Source organism: Lynx canadensis, chromosome B3 (genome assembly GCF_007474595.2).
Source record: "Lynx canadensis isolate LIC74 chromosome B3, mLynCan4.pri.v2, whole genome shotgun sequence".
Lineage (NCBI taxonomy): Eukaryota > Metazoa > Chordata > Mammalia > Carnivora > Felidae > Lynx > Lynx canadensis.
This window is the reverse complement of record NC_044308.2, coordinates 97,415,777-97,437,941: the sequence shown is the minus strand read 5'-3', so window position 1 is coordinate 97,437,941 and position 22,165 is coordinate 97,415,777. Positions and strand designations below refer to the sequence as shown.

At 39.8% G+C, this 22,165-nt stretch overlaps 1 protein-coding gene across 1 annotated transcript in view; it reads left to right on the top strand.

Moving 5' to 3' along the window:
• The first annotated feature begins 7,735 nt into the window (after nucleotides 1-7,735).
• The window catches only part of POLE2 (DNA polymerase epsilon 2, accessory subunit), a 31,727-nt gene continuing 17,297 nt past the window's right edge, over nucleotides 7,736-22,165 (top strand). Inside the window, exons 1-6 of the mRNA XM_030319039.1 lie at nucleotides 7,736-7,804; nucleotides 11,601-11,701; nucleotides 12,859-12,934; nucleotides 15,798-15,875; nucleotides 16,006-16,099; nucleotides 19,571-19,645. Of these exons, the coding sequence (XP_030174899.1) occupies nucleotides 7,737-7,804; nucleotides 11,601-11,701; nucleotides 12,859-12,934; nucleotides 15,798-15,875; nucleotides 16,006-16,099; nucleotides 19,571-19,645 (492 nt within the window). The 5' untranslated portion in view covers nucleotide 7,736. The remainder of the gene's footprint in view (nucleotides 7,805-11,600; nucleotides 11,702-12,858; nucleotides 12,935-15,797; nucleotides 15,876-16,005; nucleotides 16,100-19,570; nucleotides 19,646-22,165) is intronic.

Sequence of the window (22,165 nt, the reverse complement as noted above, 5' to 3'; positions counted from 1 at the left end):
GTATATATATATATGTATGTATACACACACACAATGGAGTATTATTTGGCAATCAAAAAGAATGAAATCTTGCCACTTGCAACTATGTGGATGGAACTAGAGGGCATTATCCTAAGTGAAATTAGTCGGAGAAAGAGAAATATCATATGACTTCATTCATATATGGAATTTAAGACATAAAATAGATGAACATAAGGGAAAGGAAGCAAAAATAATATAAAAACAGGGAAGGGGACAAAACATAAAAGACTCTTAAATATAGAGAACAAACTGAGGGTTGCTGGAGGGGTTGTGGGTGGGGGATGAGCTAAATGGGTAAGGAACATTAAAGAAGACACTTGTTGGGATGAGCACTGGATGTTATACATAGGGGAAAAATCACTGGAATCTACTCCTGAAATCATTATTGCACTATGCTAACTAACTTGGATATATATTTAAAAATATAAATAAATAAATAAATAAATAAATAAATAAATAAATAAGAACTTTGTTTCTTCCTAAATTTTGGTAACTCTTCAAAGTAATGCTGCTTTTGGGGGGGGGGGGGTATTGTGATTATCTATGAAATAAAATAATTTAAATAAATATTTCAAAGAAAAAGAAAAAGAGAGAATTGGGGTGCCTGGGTGGCTCAGTCAATTAAGTGACTGACCCTTGATTTTGGTTCAGGTCATGATCTCACAGTTTGTGGGTCAAGTCCTGTGTCTCTCTCCCTCTCTCTCTGTCCCTCTCCCACCTTCAAAAAATAAAAAAAAAGAAGAGAGACTTGATCACCTTTGCCCTGGCCTTCTCTTAGTCCCCAGCCTCAGAACCTTTTGCTGACTCCTCTCTACATTCTTTCCCTCCAAGATTGTCCCCAAGGAATGCTAAATTCTTCTCTATTATTTAGATGAACTCAGGCTTCCAAACTCCTCTCCCAAACTCCCAAACTTGGGTCTAAGAGCATCTTTCCTTGTCTAACTAACCCCATCAATATTGGACAACAAAAAGGCATGAACAAGACCCAACTTCCCTTCAGAGCTGTTGCAATTTTTAATGGCTTGTATTTAATAATGAAGAACGGCAAACAATATTTTAAAGCAAAAAAAAAAATGACAAAAATGAGCATCTCTGTATTCACCACTTTCTTTCAAAAAAAGAAAGAAAGAATAAGAAGAAGAAGAAGAAGAAGAAGAAGAAGAAGAAGAAGAAGATAACCCCTTTGCTGTCTCTTCCTCTCAGCCCCTTGCCCCCACCACCCCAGCATAATCACTAGGCTGAATTTCACATTACTTATTCCCTAGCTTTTCTTTATAGTTTACCACATAGATTATTTTTTGAACTTTGTATAAATGGAATCATGCTGTATATATTGTTCTATGGTTTGGTTTTATTCACCCAAAATACGCCTGAGGCTACTTCATGTGTGTAGGGGTGTAATTCTGTTTTTCCATTGTTATCACATTTTATGGTATGAACATTTCAGAATATATTTGTCCTTTGTACTGTTGAAGGTCACCTAAGTTCGTCCTCATTTTTACTATAACAACAAGGCTATTAGTAAATATTCTAGGGTTTGTGCACCACAAAGTATCTGTCAGAACTATTCAACTCTTTCTTTGTAACAAAGTAGCTATTTTTTCAACTTTATTGGTTAATACTAATTTGCTTTCTAAAGTAATTGTAACAGTCTATATGCCCATCAGCAGCAGATAACAAGTCCAATTGCTTTTAATCCTTGATATCATCTACCTTATTAATTTTTTGCCGATCTGATAACTATAAAAAAGTATATCTTCCTGATTTCAAACTATATTACAAAGCTATAGTAATGAAAACAATATGGTATTAGCATAAAAATAGATATGTAGATCAATGGAACAAAATAGAGGTTGGAAATAAACCCATGCATATATGGCTAATTAATTTATGACAAAGGAGCCAAGGATATACAATGGGGAAAGTATATCTCTTCAACAAACAGTGTTGGGAAAACTGAACAGCACATACAGAAGAATCAAAGTAGACCCATAACTTACACCATATACAAAAATCAACTCAAAATGGATTAAACTTAAACACACAACCCCGAACCATAAATACCTAGGGAAAAAAATAGAGGAAAAGCTCTCTGACATTGGTCTTGGCAGTGATTTTTTGGAGATGACACCAGAAGCACAGGCAGAAAAAGCAAAAATAAACAAGGAGGACTGCATCAAACTAAAAAGATTGTACACAATAAAGGAAACAATCAGCAAGATGAAAAGGCAACCTACAGAATAGGAGAAAACATTTGCGAATTATATACCCAATATAAAGGTTAATATGCAAAATCTGTGAGGAATTCATACAACTCAATAGCAAAAATGAGCAAGAAACAAAAAAAAACCTATTATAAAATGGGCAAAGGACCTTAATAAACGTTTTTCCAAAGAAGACATACAAATAGCCATCAGGTATATGAAATGGTGCTCAGTATCACGAATCAGGGAAATGCAGATCAAAATGTAATGAGACATCACCTCATATCTAATAGGTTGGCTGTTTTCAAAACATCAAAAGATAAGTGCTGACGAGGATGTGGAGAAATGGAAACCCTTGTGCACTGCTTTTGGGAATGCAAATTGGTATAGCTATAATGGAAAACAGTATATGTATGTGCTTCAGAAAATTAAAAATAGAACTACCTTATGATCCAACAGTCTCACTTCTACCCACAGGAAATGAAATCACTATCTTGAAGAGCTATATCTGCTCTCTTGCACTCATTGCAGCAGTATTAGACGATAGCTGAGATATGTGAACAGTGTTAAGTGTCTGTCAATGGATGAATGGATAAAAAAACTGTGATATATAAATATATATACAATGGAATATATTTCAGCTTTAAAAAAAAGAAGGAAATCCTGCACTGTAACAATAAGGGTGACCCTGGAGAACGTTATACTAATTTAAATAAGCCAGATACAGAAAGACAAGTATTGCATAATCTCACTTATATGTGGAACCTAAAAATATCTAATTTATAGAGACAGAGAGTAGAATGTGGTTACCAGTAGCTAAGGGGTGTGGGAAAAGAGGGGATGTTGGTCAAGGGTACAAATTTTCAGTTAGACGAATAGACTCTGGAGACCTAATATACAGCATTGTGACTAAAGATAATAATAATGTAATACATACTTGAAATCTGCTAAGAGAGTAGGTCTTAACCATTCTCACCACACACATAAAATGGTAACTATGTGAGGTGATGGATATGTTAATTAACTTGATTGTGATGATCATTTCACAATGTATGCATATATCAAAACATCACGTTGTACACCTTAAATATGTACAGTTTTTATTTGTCAGTAATTCCTCATAAATCTGGAGGGAAAGAAAGAAGCAAGACACAAAAAAATATGTTATGTGATTTCATCTCCATGAAGTTTAAGATATACGAAACTAATCTATGTCAATAGAAAGCAGGAAAGTGGGTGTTTGCGGGTAAGGAGAGGGGATTTGTAAAAAGGAGTATAAGGAAACATTCTGGGGTGATGGAGATGTTCTATATCTTGGTTGGGATCATGGTTACATGGGTTTACGCATTCATCAAAACTCATTGAATAGCACTCTTCCCATATGTGCAATGTATGTAAAAAAAAATAGTTTCTAAAAGTCCTCACTCTATCATTTTCTTATTGCTAGTAATATTGATATTGTATTTTTGAAATGTCCCACTTGTCTTTCTGGACCTTAAAGTCCAGTGGGGGCTATAGAGCAGCAAACAGACAACTATCATACTATGTAGAAAGTGTGATGATAGCCAAAGTCAAGGGCACCTTGGAGGTGCATAGGAAAGCCACTAACTCAGGTTTGGGAGAGTCAGGGAAGATTCCTGAGAGAACATACAGTCTAAGCTAGAAGCTGAAGGATGAGCAGAAGTTGTTCAGGCAAACAGAGGGGAAGAGGGAGAGAAGTGTTCCTGGAAGATGGAACATGAGAGGAGAAAGAAAGATGTCCTGTTCATTTTATCCTAACATCAAGAGTTTGATGTGTTTTAACTTGGGAAGTGAAATAATTATTTTTAGAAAGTTTATTCTGATGGCAAGATTGGAGACAAAGAGACCAGTTGGCAGGTCAGGCGCTGCTGGCTAGAGAGGCTGGTGTCCTGAATGAGGCCTCACGGAGATACAGGTGGACAGGTTTGAGAAATACTTAAAAAGTATAACCTGGGGTGCCTGGCTGTCTCAGTTGGCGGAGTATACAACTCTTGATATCAGAGTGAGATCTGTGAGTTTAAGCCCCATGTTGGGTGTAGAGATTACTTAAAAAAAAAAAAAAAGTAGAACTCAAGGGATTTGGTGGCTGATTGGTTTATGGGGGATGAAGCAGAGGAGGGAGGAAAGGATGCTGCCTAGTTTTCTAGCTTGGTCAGTGGATGAAAAGGTAATGAATTCGGGTGGTGAACAAGAGAAGAGGAACAGATTTGAAAGGGATAATGGTGAGTTCACGTGCGGGCATATTGAGTTGGTTTTAAAGCAGAGAGGAATAAGAAATACGGATTTTGGAGTCATCAGCATAGAGTTGTTCACTGAAGTATCAGGACTTTATGAGGTAGCCAGGTGAAGGAGATATGGTTAGCAAATTGGTGCTGGCTGTGGCAGGAGACCTTGATATCTTAACACGTGGACTTTTCATAAAGGCTCTTGAGGGCAGTTGGCTTCCCCAAGAGCTAGTGACCCAAGAGAAAGCAAGATGGAAATAGCAATATCTTTTATGACCTGGTTTTGGAAGCTATAAGCTGTCCTTTCTACAATATCCTTTTAGTGTTATGGGTCAGTCCTCTTCAGTGTGGGAGGCAAGTATATAAGTTATGAACACCCAGAAGCAAAAATCACTGGGGGGCTATCCACAATCTGAATGGTTGCTTTCATCTGTTTTCCTCCATTGACACTAACAGAATAGGCCAGTTGGCTTTTAGATTGTCCCACATTCTGGATTTGTCTGATTGTCCTCATGGTGTAATTTGGCTTAGTTCCCTCTCTGTATTTCCTTAAGCCAGAAATTAGATCTAGGTTTGATTAAATTTAGCTTAACCTTTTTGGCAAGCATGCTTCATAGGTAACACTGTATATGTCATGCTGCATTATAACAATAACAAAACTTCAAAGTAGCCCACTATTAATGATGCTAAGTGTGATACTTGGTTAAAGTGGTAACCTCTGAATGATCCATTGTAAAAGGTAAGTTCTATCCTTTGTATTATTAGCTAGTAACCTGTAGGGTAACACTTTGGGACCGAACAAATATCTGTTCCCTAAAACTCTTATCTGATGTTTTTAACATTTTATATCCCTATTCCCTCCACTTTACTACCCATAGGTAACCATTTGTTTTCTGTTTATCTATCTAGTGGTTAAGCAGATACAGTCATCATTATTTGTACATTTCATATTTGTGAATTTACCTAATTGATAAAATTTATTTGTAACTCCTAAATCATACTGGGGGCTTTCACAGTCATTCGAAGACATGCACAGAGCAGTGCAAAATTTTCATTGCCCATCACACACGTTTGTGGCTGAGACTGAACAAGACGACACTTTGGTTTCTTTTTTCATCTCTCACATATAAACAGGTGTCTTTTTCGAGGTATATTTAGTGCTACATTTTCTGCATCTTTGTGATTTTTGTTGGTGATTTTGCTGTTTAAAATGGCCTCCAAGCATAGTGCTAAAGTGCGTTCTGGTGTTTCAAGGCACAACATGGCGCCTGAGCGGCTAATACATGTGTTAGATAAGTTTCCTTCAGGCATGAATAATAGTGCTGTTGGTCTTGAGTTCAATGTCAATGCATCAATAATATGTATTAAAAGTGTCTTGAAATGGAAGCATCCATCAAACAAGGTTATGTACCTAACCATTGATGAAAATATGACCAGAGGCTTTATATTCCCTCTGGTAGCAATGATTAACTATTTGCTAATTCAGTGTTGGTGGTGACTTTATGCAACATAACTACCTCAAATAATGAGAATCAGACTGTATGTTTATCTATTTTTATTTCTTCTCCCTTCTTACATAAGAGCTCAATTTTTCTTTGCAATTTTTTTTTTGCCTTCAGAATATATTTTATTGAAAATATACAGGAAACTGTGCTTAATAACCAGTGTTCTCCAAGATGTTATATTTCCAATTTAATGCACAGTTAAGTGTATTGATTTGGGTGTGCTTTCAATTTTAAGTTTACGTGTTTCCTTTATATTTTTTTAAATATGTAAGACATATAAATGGGTCTACAGTTGAAAGTCTTACCAAAAAGAAAGTCTCATTCTATCCTATACCCTCCTTTCCTTTACAGTTAACCATTTTTTTCAGTGTCTAGTGTAACATTCAAGAGTTTTAAAATACAAACCCAAGTAAATACATATACATGTATATATTCTTATTTTCTCTCCTTTTACCATACTTAAATTTTTTTTAATGTTTATTTTTGAGAGAGAGACACACACAGAGTGTGAACAGGGGAGAGTCAGAGAGAGAGAAACACAGAATCTGAAACAGGCTCCAGGCTCTGAGCTGTCAGCACAGAGCTCCACGTGAGGCTCAAGCTCACAAACTGTGAGATCATGACCTGAACCAAAGTGGGCCACTTAACCGACTGAGCCACCCGGGCGCCCCTCCTTTACTATACCTTTAAAGAAGTAAATCATGTACGTTGGAAGTCACTATATATCAGTACTCAGAAATTGTTCTCGTGTTTTATAAGGCTGCGTGTTCACTTATAAGCACTCTATGGTTTTGTTCAACTCACTGAAACAAGTGTTTTTTTTTTTTTTTTAACGTTTATTTATTTTGAGACAGAGAGAGACAGAGCATGAACGGGGGAGGGGCAGAGAGAGAGAGACACAGAATCGGAAGCAGGCTCCAGGCTCTGAGCCATCAGCCTAGGGCCCGACGCGGGGCTCAAACTCACGGACCGTGAGATCGTGACCTGAGCTGAAGTCGGCCGCTTAACCGACTGAGCCACCCAGGCGCCCCGAAACAAGTGGTTTTAAAGTGTGGCAAATTCGCTTGCTGGAATCAGACTAAGTTCATATCCTGGCATCACCACTTAGTGAAGGTTTCATCTTGAGGGAAGCATCTCCCATTTTTGCGTCTCAGTTTTCTCATCTGTAAAATGAGGGTGTTGAAAAAATAGCACACAGCTCATTCGGTTTAGGAGCAATACGACAGTTAATATACTTCATGCTTATGACATTGCATGGAACAAAGGAAGTTCTCTAATACAAAGCGGGGTGGGTGGCAATGGTGGTGATTTTTGTAGCAGCTTCGAGTGAATGTTGGGGAAAACCCTATAATGTTTCCAGAACCCGTGTGAAGTAGAGAGCAGGAGTACACAGGGCTCCCGGGTCTGGGATGAGCCGGATGGGAGTCCCGGAAGATGACAGCGATGAGGGCAGCGATGTGACGGTAGGTCAATACCGCGCGTGGGGGAGGGAAGCACACTACCAACCAGACACCAGGAAAGGACGCTTTCTCCTTTCAGTCTCTGGGCAACAAAAGCGTGCGGGGTCGTCTCTTCTTTTAGCCTACAGGGTCACGGGCTGCGACGCGCCAGGACGGGGGCGCCGAGCTCTCGGCTCGGGGGCTGGGGCCCAGGCTGGGCTTGCGGCACCCAAGCCTGGGAGGCGGCCGCGCGGGGGCGGGGCGATCCCGGGAAGGGGCGGGGCAGGGGCGGGGCAGCGGCCGTGGCGCCAAAACGCGAACATGGCGCCTGAGCGGCTGAGGAACCGGGCAGTAACTGCCTTCAAGCTGCGTGGCTTGCTGCTCCGGGGGTGAGTCTCCCTGGGGGCAGTTTACGGGAAGGACCAGGAGGGCCAGGGTCAGGCGACCGCGCCGGGCAGAGGGACGCGCCGCGCGCCGATCGTAGGCTTGGCCTTAAATTACAGAGACCCTTGAAAAAGTCTGGAGTGAAATCTATCTGGCAGGGTCTTACAGGCTTCGAGGACTTCGATTTCCCGACGTTCGCGTGGAATCGAAACGTTACTCCCCGGTGGGACACGGTCTCCTCCTGCAAAGTGCCACAAGGAGCCGGAGAAGCGGCTGTGTCGCAGCAGCGGTTTTTTGGCATTGTGACTTGAGCGCCTCTCGGTATCCGTCTCCCTCCCCTCTCCACCCCTCCCCCCACGCGTCCCGCCTAGTCTCTGCCTCCGCAAAATGGGAATAATAGAGCGACTACACGTAGTTACCGAGTCGTCAGTTGAGCAACCTGGGAAAGCCCACATGCGTGTCCGTAGTTATCAACCTACAGTTTTGAGAAAATTGTGAGCCCTCCCCTTTCTAAATTTTGGATTAGGCATTACTCCTGAGTGACAATTCCTAGAGAGTTAAGAAGTGGCTAAATTTTAAATTTGAAGCATGTTACTAGATCTTTTCCTAGGTCTTCCTCCTCCAACCCCCTTGAACATTTCCTTTGGAACTTTTCCGATAGTCAGGTTTCCTGTCCATAATCATGTTTTCTAGTCCCTACAGAATGCACTCTTGTTAAGATTTTCCTCACTAAATCTGTTTGTTGTTGTTGTCTTTTAGAATACAATGTTTTTTACAGACATATTTAAATACCTGCTGGATAGAATGTACTTTTTTTGTACCAGGCTTTGATCGCTCTTGCTGTATGTGGAAAGTTTTTGGTTTTGGAATAATGAGTTTTATGAAACTTAAAAAAATTTTTTTAATGTTTATTCATTTTTGAGAGAGACAGAGGAAAAGCAGGGGAGGGGCAGAGAGAGAAGGGGACAGAGGATCCGAAGAAGGCTCCACGCGGTATCAGAGAGCCCAGTGTGGGGCTTGAACTCACAAACCGTGGTGAGATCATGACCTGAGAGCGAAGTCCAACGCTTAACCTACTGAACCACCCAGGCGCCCCTTATGAGACTTTTTCTTAAATTAATTAATTTTTTTTAAGTGGGCTCTGTATCCAACATGGAGGAACTTCAAATCAAGACCCAAGGATAAGAGTCACATGCGCTACTGACCGAGCCACCCAGACACCTCGACTTTTACGAGACTTTAACTTTGCTTTTGGATTAGTGGTGAACAAGGGCAAGGGTGGAGAGAAAATAATGAATTTTGTTCAGTTCGTCTCTGACATTTTGAAAATATGAGCAATTGATCAATAAACTGTTCTCTTTTCCCTTAGAATTTGACCCCTTAGAATTTATTCCCTTAGAATATTAAGCTGTCATTCATTAATGAATTTAGTCGGAAATACACTGAAATGCTATCTGTACAGGATCTGGGCCAGATCTGTATAGCTTTACAGGCTTTAGTCTATCATAAGATCACTGTGCTGGAGCAAGGAGTACAAGAGAAAGACACTGTGGAAATTGGGGGATAGATAGTGTATTAGTTATTTATTGCTGTGTGACAAATTACCCCAAAACTTAGAGGTTTAAAACAGCACACACTTACTAACTCACGTTTTCTGTGGGTCAGGAATTCAGGTAGGCGTAGCTGGGTCCTCAGCTTCAGGGCCTCTCAGTCTCTCATCTCAAAGGTCATTTGGGCGAGATTTGCTTCCAAGCTCATTCAGTGGTTGGCAAGATTCAGTTCCTCCAGAACTATTAGACTTGGGGCCTCAGTCCTTGCTGCCTGTTGGCCGAAGGCTACCCTCAGTTCTTTGCCATGTGGTCCTCTCCAGTATAGCAGCTTAATTCATCAAAGCCAGCAAGAGAGAGTTTTGTGACATCTTGTTGCTTTAAAATTTTTTCTTCTAAAACTGCAATACAGGGGCGCCTGGGTGGCGCAGTCGGTTAAGCGTCCGACTTCAGCCAGGTCACGATCTCGCGGTCCGGGAGTTCGAGCCCCGCGTCAGGCTCTGGGCTGATGGCTCCGAGCCTGGAGCCTGTTTCCGATTCTGTGTCTCCCTCTCTCTCTGCCCCTCCCCCGTTCATGCTCTGTCTCTCTCTGTCCCAAAAATAAATAAACGTTGAAAAAAAAAATTTTTAAACTGCAATACAGTAAAATGTTCCATTACTTTTACCATATTCTGTTGTTAGAAGCAAGTTACGAGGTCCAGCCCATACTCAAGGGGAAGGGTTGCACATGGATGTGAATACCAGGAGGCCTGGATTATTAGGGGTTGTCTTAGAAGTCTTTCTACCATGGATATTAAATAATTCAGTTATTTAATTTCAACTTTAAAAAGATCCCAGGAAAGTAGCGCTCTGATAATGTACAACAAGGTAACTACTCTAGAGTTAAAGAAGTCCATCATTAAGGAAGTGGTTTGAGCTGACTGTTCAAGATGACTTCACTAGATGAAGAAAAGAGTGGGGAGAAATGACCATTTAAAGTCTCTGAGGCAGGAGAGCACTGAGGGAGCCTAACAAGATTTGGCAGGGGCCAGGTCCTCTATAGGTCTATAGGCTTTGAGCTATCCTAAGAGCTGTCCCAATTCACCCAAAATGTGTGTGACTTTAGGGACTTAGTCATTAAATATCTAATGGATCACCTTCAAATTTGTTTGGCATTCTGCCAAAGGATGGCATGGTTCCAGTTTTCAAGGACCAATTTATCTATGATAAATTGGAGAGGTAATACCCACACATGAAACAATCAATAAGCAACCCAAGATAAAAACAATTAGTGGGGTGACTATAACAATAACATTGATGTGAAGTGTGAAGTTGTGTGCTACAAACACAGAATGGCATGCAATTAGCTAACTGTTTAGACAGTGTTCATTCTGAGCCCTCTTGGCATCTAAATCAGGGATTCATGCAGATTTTTTTTTTCTTTTTAAAGTTCAGCTTTATTGAGTTCTTTTGGAGTCATGGGGGGGGATTCATGTGATTTCAATATGAACATTGCTTCTATGACTAGTCATATATCATAATTTTTTCTAGTCTAATTTTTAAATTTTAAAATGGAAAACAACGATGAAATTACTAGAATTTAAGCAAATGCATTATCAAGTTAATAAATATATGCTTAAGTGTCTGCTGTGTTCAGGACATTGAAGCAAATGAAGTCTTCCTTAAATCTAAGGAGATTAAAAAAAATGTCAGGTGATAAATAGTACAAAGCTAATGTGATGTATCAGACCTGAGATGTATAGGAATTTTAACAATTCAGAAGGAAGGGGAGATTGCAGCAGAGAGAGCTGGCCTAGGAAGCCGCCTTTTTTTTTTTTTTTAAGTTTATTTATTTTTGAGAGAGAAAGAAAGAGAGCAGGGGAGGAACAGAAAGAGAGGGAGAGAGAGAATCCCAAGCAGGCTCCGCGCTGTCAGCACAGAGCCTGCCTGATCTGGGGGTCAGTTTCACAAACTGTGAGATCATGACCTGAGCCAGAATCAAGAGCTGGACCCTTAACCAACTGAGCCACTCAGGCACCCCATGCCTAGGAAGCATTCTTAAAAGAAGGTTGTGATTTGGGGCTTTAAGAATGGTTTTGTTGGCAGGGGATAGAAGGAAGAATTTGTTCAGAAAGGGCAGGAGAGATGAGCACTACTTGCAGAGAGGAGTGAGTAGATCTTAATTTCAGTGCTAGATTGATAAGTGCCAGTTTTTGGCATCAAACTTGTAGCCTCAATTACCAATGACATGCCTCATCTTTTCTTTCCTTCTCAGTGAAGCTGTTAAGTACCTCACAGAAGCTCTTACACCTATCAGTGAAATAGAACTTGAAGATGTGCTGGAAAAGATCATTGATGCAGTTGAAAAGCAACCCTGTAAGTAACATTTTCCGATAGCTCTTAAATCATTTCTAGAGTTCTATGTCCTCAGTTAGATTTATGGATTTAAGTGGAAGCTGAAGATTCCCTATTAAAATTTTCCTGCGTTATGAGACACATGCATGGTAGGTAGCACTTCTTCCCAAGGGGTAACCTCTAGTTCTGTTGGAACTCAGGACATTTCCCCCCCAGGCTGTTAAAATTCTTCCCACTCAAGGAGCTGTGTTACTGCCAGCTTTCCAGCACTTGACTCCTGATTTTGATCTAGTCCTCATGGTCACTTTTGTCTCTCTGTGTGCTTTCTACTTTGTCTTACTTAGATTCAGTACTCCTAAAAGTTTGGGGGAAACAAAGAGTTGAAGCTGAAGTCGGACGCTTAACCAACTGAGCCACCCAGGCACCCATTCCCCCTTTTAAGATATGAGCATATAAACAACAATCTATCCATAAGGACATCTAATCTAATGAAATAATGCTTGTAAAGTCCTGAGCATAGTGTCACGTTTTACTAAGGGCTTAATAAGTGGTTGCTGTTATAATTGTTACTATCGTGCCTATGGAAACATAGCAATTGTGATAGAAAGTTATACTAATGTTGGGGCGCTTGGGTGGCGCAGTCGGTTAAGCGTCCGACTTCAGCCAGGTCACGATCTCGCGGTCCGTGAGTTTGAGCCCCGCGTCAGGCTCTGGGCTGATGGCTCAGAGCCTGGAGCCTGTTTCCGATTCTGTGTCTCCCTCTCTCTCTGCCCCTCCCCCGTTCATGCTCTGTCTCTCTCTGTCCCAAAAATAAATAAACGTTGAAAAAAAAAAATTTAAAAAAAAAAAAAAAAAAAGAAAGTTATACTAATGTAACCTTCTTAATCCTAGGAGTTTACAGAAGTGTTTGCATAACTGAATTTGTTAGTAAACAGTATTTAGAAAAGTAAGGCATTTGACTTGTATTATGATACCACAAGTGTCTTTGGGTGTAGAAGATTTAAGGTTTTTGAGATATGGCTTTTGTTATTGTTCTGACCTAACCCTTTGTCATAAGAACTAGGTAATGAGAATCTCAGGGTTGGTGTTTGCAGATTATTTTTAAGAAAAAAGCTACCTGTGGAAATAAGTAATTTTTTTGTCTGTTTCTAAAATTTGACTTTAAATTCTCTTTTCAGTGTCATCAAACATGATTGAACGATCTGTAGTGGAAGCAGCAGTCCAGGAATGCAGTCAGTCTGTAGATGAAACTATGTATGTGGATAAAATGAACTCTTCCCCCCTGCCGGAGATGCTATGAATCTTGTTTTAAATTATTTTCTTGGGGAAATAATTAGTGGTCAGCATTTGTACAGTGGTTATTTCTTGGTATTTCTTTTTAATTGATAGTTTGCATTATAAACCTCATTAAATGACTCATCTTTACTATTTTTTCCCTAAGATTTGAGATTAGAGTCTTGTTTATGCCATTACCAACTTTTGCCACTACCCATCTGATCTGACTTTATATTCTGCATGCTACTCCTGGATTGAATTGAATATTTAGACATATACTTTGCTTTTGCTCTTAGGAAAGTGCTGCATCCAGAAGAGTTCAGCGACTTATGTTGGGTCACATGGTGAATAGCAAAGAGGGTGGAACCTTAGTTTTTTTATTCTTGCCACTAAGTCATGCTATTAGAGCTGATAAATTCATATGGCAGTAATTTTTCTGGGTTTTATTTCCAAGCGTCCATCTTTCCTTTCCTCTTTTGATGTTTATTGAGAGAGAAGGAGAGAGAGAGTGGGGGAGGGGAAGAGAGATGGGGACAGAGTTCCTGAAGTGGGCTCTGTGCTGACAGTAGAGAGTCCGATGAGGGGCTCAAACTCACAAACTTCAAGATCACAACCAGAGCCAAAGTCGGTCGCTTAACTGACTGAACCACAAACGAGCCCGTGCCCTCCCTTTCCTCTTTTGAATATGACTTCTTTCTAGATTCACAGGGTTTAACTGGGAGGAAAACAACTGGGGAAATGGACAGAGTAATAACTTTAACAGTTTTTTCCTCTTTGGGGCAACGGAGATCATTGAAAAGAGTCGTTACCATAGTAGAGCTGCTAAGAACAAAGAAAACTGAAGAATTTTAATTTTAACTTTGCAAACTCATTATTTAAGATACTCGGGTACAGCCATCAACAGAAATCCAAAATGACTGTATGGAAGTGTAAGGATTATAATCATAAAATAAGCATTGAGTTAACTGTTGTTTCTGTCTAGCCCTTTATATGCCACAGTTAGCCAATGTGGAGGTCCAGTGGGACTAAAAGGTAAACAGTCTTTGCAATTTCAGTTGTCAGAAAGTTACTAATTATCACAGAAGAGAGGCTTTCGTTTTTATAGATGAAGAGGTGGCGTGACAAGCCCAGTAACCTGTCAAGATCGATCTGCTAGAAAATAGCAGCACTGTACCTGGAATCTAGGTTTTCTTCACGTCCACCCGTTCTAGGCTGCTCTACGCTAGGTACTGCCACCAATGCAGCAAGAACGTTTTTGACCATATTCAATCTGGTAGATTAACATAAAATTTTAGGGAAGGTTTTTTTAGGTTGGACTGTTTCTACAATAGTGCTGTCAGTTTTTTTAAAACCTCTTTCAAATGTGGTTATGTTATTAACACTGAAAGGAAGTTATTTTGTTGAATTTCCTTCTCTAACACTGTGTCAAGAATATGCCAGTATTTGGGAGGGGGGGGGCTCTTTTTCTATGTTATACCTGGTTCCTGGGACACTTTTGCATAACATTGCATAATTTTGGATTAGAAAATTGTTGGAAATGATATTCTTTAATATTATAGCTCATAAAAGTAGTACCCATGGGGAGAGACTTCTTTTAAGACATAACTATTTTATACGTACATGTTCTTTTTCAACAGATGACATTCTTAATTAGAAGTTAACTTGATTAGCCATTTACAACAACGTGGATGGAACTGGAGGGTATTATGCTAAGTGAAATTAGTCAAAGAAAGACAAATATATGACTTCACTTATATGTGAGATTTAAGACATAAAATAGATGAACATGAGGGAAGGGAAGCAAAAATAATGTAAAAACAGGGAGGGGGACAAAACATAAGAGATGCTTAAATATAGAGAACAAACTGAGGGTTGCTGGAGGGGCTGTAGGTGGGGGGTGGGCTAAATGGGTAAGGGGCACTAAGGAAGACACTTGTTGGGATGAGCACTGGGTGTTATACATAGGGGATGAATCACTGGATTCTACTCCTGAAATCATTATTTTACCATATGCTAACTAACTTGGATGTAAATTAAAAAATAAATAAAGATGTTTTGAAAAAGAATGAAAGCAAAAGAAAGAGATTTGGAAATCAAAGAAAACTAAAAAAAAAAAAGAAAGAAAGAAAAAGAAGTTAACTTGATTAGGGGCGCCTGGATAGCTCAGTTGGTTCAGCATTCTGACTCTAGATTTTGGCTCAGGTCATGGTCCTGGGGTTGTGGAATTGAGCCCGAGTGGGGCTCTGCACTAAGCTTGGAGCCTGCTTAAGATTCATATTCTCTTTTTCTCTCTCTCTCTCTCTCACTCACTGTCCCCCTCTCCCCCACTCTGCCTCTGTATCCCTCCCCCACTTGTGTGTGCTCTTGTGCTCTCTCTCTCTCAAAATTAAAAAAAAAGTTAGCTTGATTTTTTTTTCTTGAGAGTATTGGCAATGCTTTCTTGTCTCTGAAAGGAAAATTTTACCCCCATATTATGACACTATAAGAAATTGTGGGGGTGCCTGGGTGTCACAGTTGGTTGAGCATCCAGCTCTTGGTGCCGGCTCAGGTCATGATCTCATAGTTCGTGGGATCGAGCCCCATGTTGGGCTCTGCACTGACACTGTGGAGCCTGCTTGGGATTCTCTCTCTCCCTCTCTCTCTGCTCCTCCCCCACTCTCTCACTCGCTTTCTCTCTCAAACTTAATAAATAAACTTAAAAAAAAAAAAGAAATTGTGTATATGACCTGTGGAAAGTATATTTAATTTATATGCCATAAGATTGTAATACAAGTTTTTGTGCTCACCTAGAATTTGTATGTGTTAGTAAATCAGATCTGTGTTTTTGTGGGATGTTTTTCAGGGAACATATTTTCAATATCATAGGAGCATTTGATATTCCACGCTTTGTATACAGTTCAGAAAGAAAAAAATTTCTTCCGTAAGTATATTGATTTTAAGCTAATTTCAGATGGACATTTCTTTGAGAAGGCATACAGCCCATGGCTCATTTTTGGCCTACCTTTGTGTACTATGATAGTTATAAATAAGCATTCCTTTTTTTTTTCTAGTCTATTAATGACCAACCACCCTGCACCAAATTTATTTGGGACCGCAAGAGATAAAGCAGAGCTGTTTCGTGAACGATATACTATTTTGCACCAGGTAAGCTGAGGGTAGAAAATGAGACTGTTTAAAATTAGGTAACACTCAGAGTTAATTTAAAGGATGGAATTTTGTGGCCCAAAGCTTGTTCAATAGACTGTTATTGGCCTGTGTTTGAGACCAGATGGAGGATACAATTAACAATTAACAAATGTGATGATAAAAATAGCTAACATTTATTACTGGTTTTTAACATGCTGAGCACTGTGTCCAGTATGTTACAGACATTACTTACCTCATTTAATCATCACAACATCAGTGTAGGTATAAAAGCTATTATCCTCATTTTACAGATGAGGAAACTGAGACCTAGATAAATTTAGGAAATTTACCAAAGATCACATATAGTAAGTACAGACCGGATTTGAACCCAGTTCATCTGACTCTGGAGTCTGGCCTTTACCTACTACACTATGCTAGCTTTGTGCAGTTTACAGTCTATGAAGTTAAAGACATTTGCACAAACAAGATATAAAGTAGAGTTTTATGTGCTGTAAAAGAGATATAAACAGAATGTATTCATTGGGAAAATCAGGGTCTTGGTTGCTTTGATCTTGTGAAACGGGGAAAAGGTAGTGGTAACAGTGTGAACAAAGACACAGCAAAGGGAAAGAGTGAACTCTGCAGGAAATGATAAGCAGTGGGTCCATTTTTGTGTGTAGAGGAAGGCTCGTGAAGAAGAGCAGCATGGGATTGGTTTGGAAAGGCAAGCGGGAGCCAGGTGGTCAGAGTGCTGTGGATGCCACTCTTGGCGTTTGGGACTCTGTTTTCTTGGTACAAGGAGCCTTGGAATACCAGAGAGACTCCATCACAGCTGGGTTTTTTGAGCCCTTCTCTACCAGCAGATTTGGGGATGGGTTAAAAATATGAGAGAAGGGGCGCCTGGGTGGCTCAGTCGGTTAAGCATCCGACTTCAGCTCGGGTCATGATCTCACAGTTCGTGAGTTTGAGCCGTGTGTCAGGCTCTGTGCTGACAGCTCAGAACCTGGAACCTGCTTCACATCCTGTGTTTCCTTCTCTCTCTCTGCCCCTCCCTTGCTCATGCTCTGTTTCTCTCTCTCAAAAAGAAATAAACATTAAAAATAAAACAACAACAAAGAATGGAAGAGAAGCCTTAGAGGAGTCTGTTATTAGTCCTGCCATAAATGATAGCTGGGGGGAAGGAAGTGGCAACGGTTGTAGACAGGGGACCACACTGGAGCAGTGGAAGCCATCATTCATGGTGACAGAGTGGATGTGAAGGGGAAGGCAGAGAGTAAAGACTCAGAGATGATTAAGGTTTTGAGTCAGAGAGTAGGACAGTAGAATAACATGGTAACAAATAAGAAAAAGGGAATGTTTGGGCAAGATGATTCAGATGACACAGGTACTGTCTTAAACATTTTTGAATTAAGGTTGTCAGTGGGAAATCAGGTGAAAAGTACATATAGAGCTAAAGAAAGAGATGTGGGAAGACAGATTTAGGGGGCATCTGCCCAGAGGAGTGGATGGAACTGCAGGGATGGGTGAGACCCTATGGGGTGGTGGGGAGAGAAGGGAAGAAAGGAGAATGTGGGGGCCAGGCCAGGGTGGTGGTATACGGGAGAAGGTTTTAAGGACAGGATGGTCAGCGCGAGTAAGCTCTGAAAAAGGATGAAGAAAGTGAACCCTGAGGATGCCTGTCCTCTCCTTCCATCACCTACGTAATGTGGCCGGATCAGTCTTCCTTGATGTGTAGCTCTGATATTGTCATGATTTTGCAGTCTTTCAAGGAGGTTTATTGCCTATTGAATTAAATACAAACTATATATATGTAGTGTTTAAGATCTTCCATCGCACCTTTTTGGCCAAAATCTCTACTTTTCCTCTAATTGTACCATACTAGAGCGAAAAATGAAACATAACTATTGTTCATTTCTTCTTCTGTAACTTTGCTTTTATTCTTCACTCTCTGGGCTGCTCTTCCCTTCCCACTTTTCTCTGCTATTGAAACCCTCCTAACCTTCTCAAATTCCTCCTCTTTTCTGAAACTCTTCTTGATGAGTCGGATGCAATCTCCTTCTGCCTTAAAGCACTGACTATGTCAGTCTGTCTTGTGCATCATTTACTGGAGTTGGCCCTGCCTTGCCTTCGGGGTGCTTATCCCCGTTATGAGATGCTCCTTGTGTATTTCCCCTGCCACACTTGCTTGGCACAATGCTGTTCACAGAGAAGATGCCCAAGTAAATACCACATTTCTTTTTTCTTTCTTTTTAAAAATTAGATTTTAAAGCCTATCATATTATTTTGGGTGTGTCACGTAACCCTTCTGAGCCTCATTTTTTCTTATCTGTGAAATGAAAGCATTGCATTTTCGTCCATTCACATTTTATCACAGTTATCTTCCTATAAGCAAATCTGATGTTATTTTTATCCTATTTCAATATCTTTGTTTTCTATTGTCTACCAGATAAATTTCCTGACTTAGCATGTAAAGTCGGTATCGTCAGGGCTCTTTTATTGGAGGTTACAGAAATTCAAACTGACTAAAACAGAAAGAGGCATTTATTGATTTGTGGAGAGGTCTGGAGGTCCACCAGTTTCAAGCATGGCTGGATCCAGGATATCCCACGTCTTGAGGCATCTACCTGTCTCCATCTCTTGGCAATTTTATAAAAATTGATTTTACTTTCAAACACGAGATGACAGAGGCCCCTAGTAGCCTCAGCTGCACTTGGAGAAAGTTCCTCTCTTCTGGTAGTTCTAGCAAAGGTCTCTTAGTGGCTCTTAGCTTGAGCCTGGACCATTCACTGGCCAAGAGGTGGGGTACTTATTCACTAGGCCTATTTATAGAAGGGGGAAGAGACACCAGCCTTGCCTAAACCACATGGACCACAGTGGGGCAGGGGATATGGTTCCCCAAATAGAGGCTCCAGCTAATCTCTTGCCCTGTCTGACATTCTGCTTTGTGTACCTCAGATTCCAACTATACTACACTTTGCGTCACTTCCCAAACACTCCTTTACTCTTGTAAGTCTTTCTTGTGACACATCCCATCCTCTGCCTGAAATGTCTTGTCTCAGCCTCGTATGGTTTCTCACTAGCAAAGTCTTATTTATCACTTAGGATCTCGTTAAATGCCCCCTTTTGCCTGGGGTCCTTCGTAGTATGGTGGCCCTCTACTTTCCTGTCTCACAAACCCCTGTGCTTTGAGGGTGACCCTTGGTTTGTTGTCTTCATACATACTTTGTATTGACACTCAGTCCAGAGTGTGCTGCTGGCAGCTATACGATAGAGCTTTTTCTTTAAAAAAAATTCTTTGAAATAATTTTTTTATTTTCCAAATTACACTTCTGGGTATTTGTATATTAAAACATGTGGGCTTTCAAATTTATTGCGAATAGGCAATATTAACATTCATTTAAGGACAAGATTTTGTCAGAGTACTGTTTTAATGAATTTTAGTTTAAAATGTCTGATTCAGTAATTCATGTGAATCTGTCTTTTTTATAGAGGACACACAGACATGAATTATTTACTCCTCCAGTGATAGGTTCTCATCCTGATGAAACCGGAAGCAAATTCCAGGTTAGTTATTTAGGAGGCGTTAAGTGTACAAGTTAAATATTTATTGCTTAATTCTTACTTATTGAAATTTAAATGAGAATGGACCGCTGGTAACTGTTTAGCTAGCTAATTGACCTGTGCATTCTCACTGTTGAGAAAGACCATTGTCTGTGTCCTGGGCCCTGCAAATCTCTAATAGAAGCTACTACTTCCTTCTTTGGGACAGGCCCTGAGACACCTGGCTGGCTTGGTCGGTTAAGTGTTCGACTCTTGATCTCAGCTCAGGTCTTGATCTCAGGGTCATGAGTTCAGGCCCTGCATTGGGCTCTGCACTGGGTATGAAGCTTACTTAAAAAAAAAAAAAAAAAAAAAAAAAAGGCAGCAGGGAGGGAAGGCCCTGAGACTACGGTAGCCCCCAGACTGTCACTGGCCACCAACACAGATCCCTGGTCCTTCTGGTCCATTTGCTGGATACGACACTGGCTTTCTGACCAACTCTCAACATTACCCTTCCTGCTCTCACTCAAACTCCAAAATCCTGGTCCTTGTCTAGCCCACACACTTACTCATCTAAAATGTGCTTTGTCCGTTGGAGTAAAAAGTTTACTTAAGGCACTAAGGAAATAACATTTATAGGATAAATGAGACAGCACAGACAGACCACAGGGTTGCTGGGGCCTGAGGAAGAGGTGGGAGGGAGAATGTTTTTTGTCACATGGGCTCCTTCCACTTTTGTACTCCTATGCCCTTTGTTTACTTGTTCCAGCCACACACCTAGTCACTGTCAGCCCGGCTGTGGCTTTATTCCTCTCTTAGCACACAGAGTCCTGCCGGGAGACAGTCCTTTGCTACTTCTAGGCCCTGCCAGTTCTCTGAGGTTCCGTATAGATTCTGAAGAGGCCCAGCCTCTTTTAAGGTTCATTACATTCTCTGCCATGACAGATCAGAAGTCATGATGAGTAGTCTGATACTAAAATATAATACTACACAATGCACAAATTAAGGTTCGATGGTAGCAACATAGGAGAAAACATTTATAGTGTTTGACAGTTTCTGCTTTTAACTTTTATGAGAGAAAAAATTGTATTCACTTTTGGAAATTGACATTACTTATATTTCCCTACCAAAGACCATCTATGTGTTTTCTTATATATATTAGGTTTCCTGTGGCAACTTAGTTGCCCACAGCCCAGAAGCATTATTTCTCCTCTCCTTTTTCCCAAACTAACTTTAAGACTTAGCTAAATTATTTGGGAGACCTGGGTGGCTCAGTTGGTTAAGTGTCTGACTTTGGCTCAGGTCATGATCTCACAGTTCGTGAGTTTGAGCCCTGCATCGGGCTCTGTCCTGATAGCTTACAGCCTGGAGCCTGCTTCAGATTCTGTGTCCCCCTTTCTCTCTGCCCCTTCCTCACTCACACTCTGTCTCTCTCTCTCTCAAAAATAAATAGACATTAAAAAAAATGTTATGGGTTAATGTGATTATATCTGACTTTATTTTTCCTTCTCTATATTTTTAAAATTTTTGAGTAGTAAACAGGCAGTATTTGTAATAAAAAAAATTTTACAGACAAAAAGAAGCTTCACTTGGTAATTCCTCTAAGAATGAAACATTATACACCCTTTCATTCAGCAATTCTGTTTCTGGAATTTGTAGAAGTATGTGCAACAGTTATACCCATGCACTAGGCCAAGAGGTGCAAGAAACATTAAGCACTGTTTTTACCAACAGAAAACTGAGCACCTTATGTGTCCTTTAATAGGAACTTGGTAACATAAATTTTTGTATATGTACTGTACATATCTATATCCATTAAAAAGAATGAAGTTTATCTATGCATAGTTAAATAAAACGATTTCTAAGAGATATTAAATTTAAAAAGTTAAGTTGTATAATATTAGTAATAATATGGTTTAATCTTTGCAAATAAAACAAAAACTGTATGTGTTTAGAAATGGTATATTATGGTATATACATATATATACATATACATATGTAAGACTGTGTATAGAAAAGCATCAGAAAGGATTTTTTAAAATGGTGCCCCAATTGTTACTACCTTTAACTTAAAGATAAAAATATAATGGTCAGATTGAGGATGTAAATAAATAATAATGACAACCTTTTGAAATGCTAGTATAACTTTTTAAATAGCCTACTAATTTGCAAGATGTATTGACCAAATAAATAAAATTTATATTCTTTTCTATATTTTAAAGGTAAATGTACTTATCATTATTCAGAATACAGTAGTCCCTCTTTATCCAAGGGTGATATGTTCCAAGACCCCCAGTGGATGCTTCAAAGCACAGATAGTACCAAAACCTGTATATACTATGTTTTTTCCTCTACGTACATACCTGTGATAAAGCTTAATTTATAAATTAGGCACAGTGAGAGATTAACAACAATAATAATAAAGTAAAACAATTATAACAATATACTATAATAAAAATTATGTGAATGTGGTCTCTCTGTCAAAATATCTTACTGTACCAAACTCACCTTATGATGATGTGAGATGATAAAATGGCTACATGA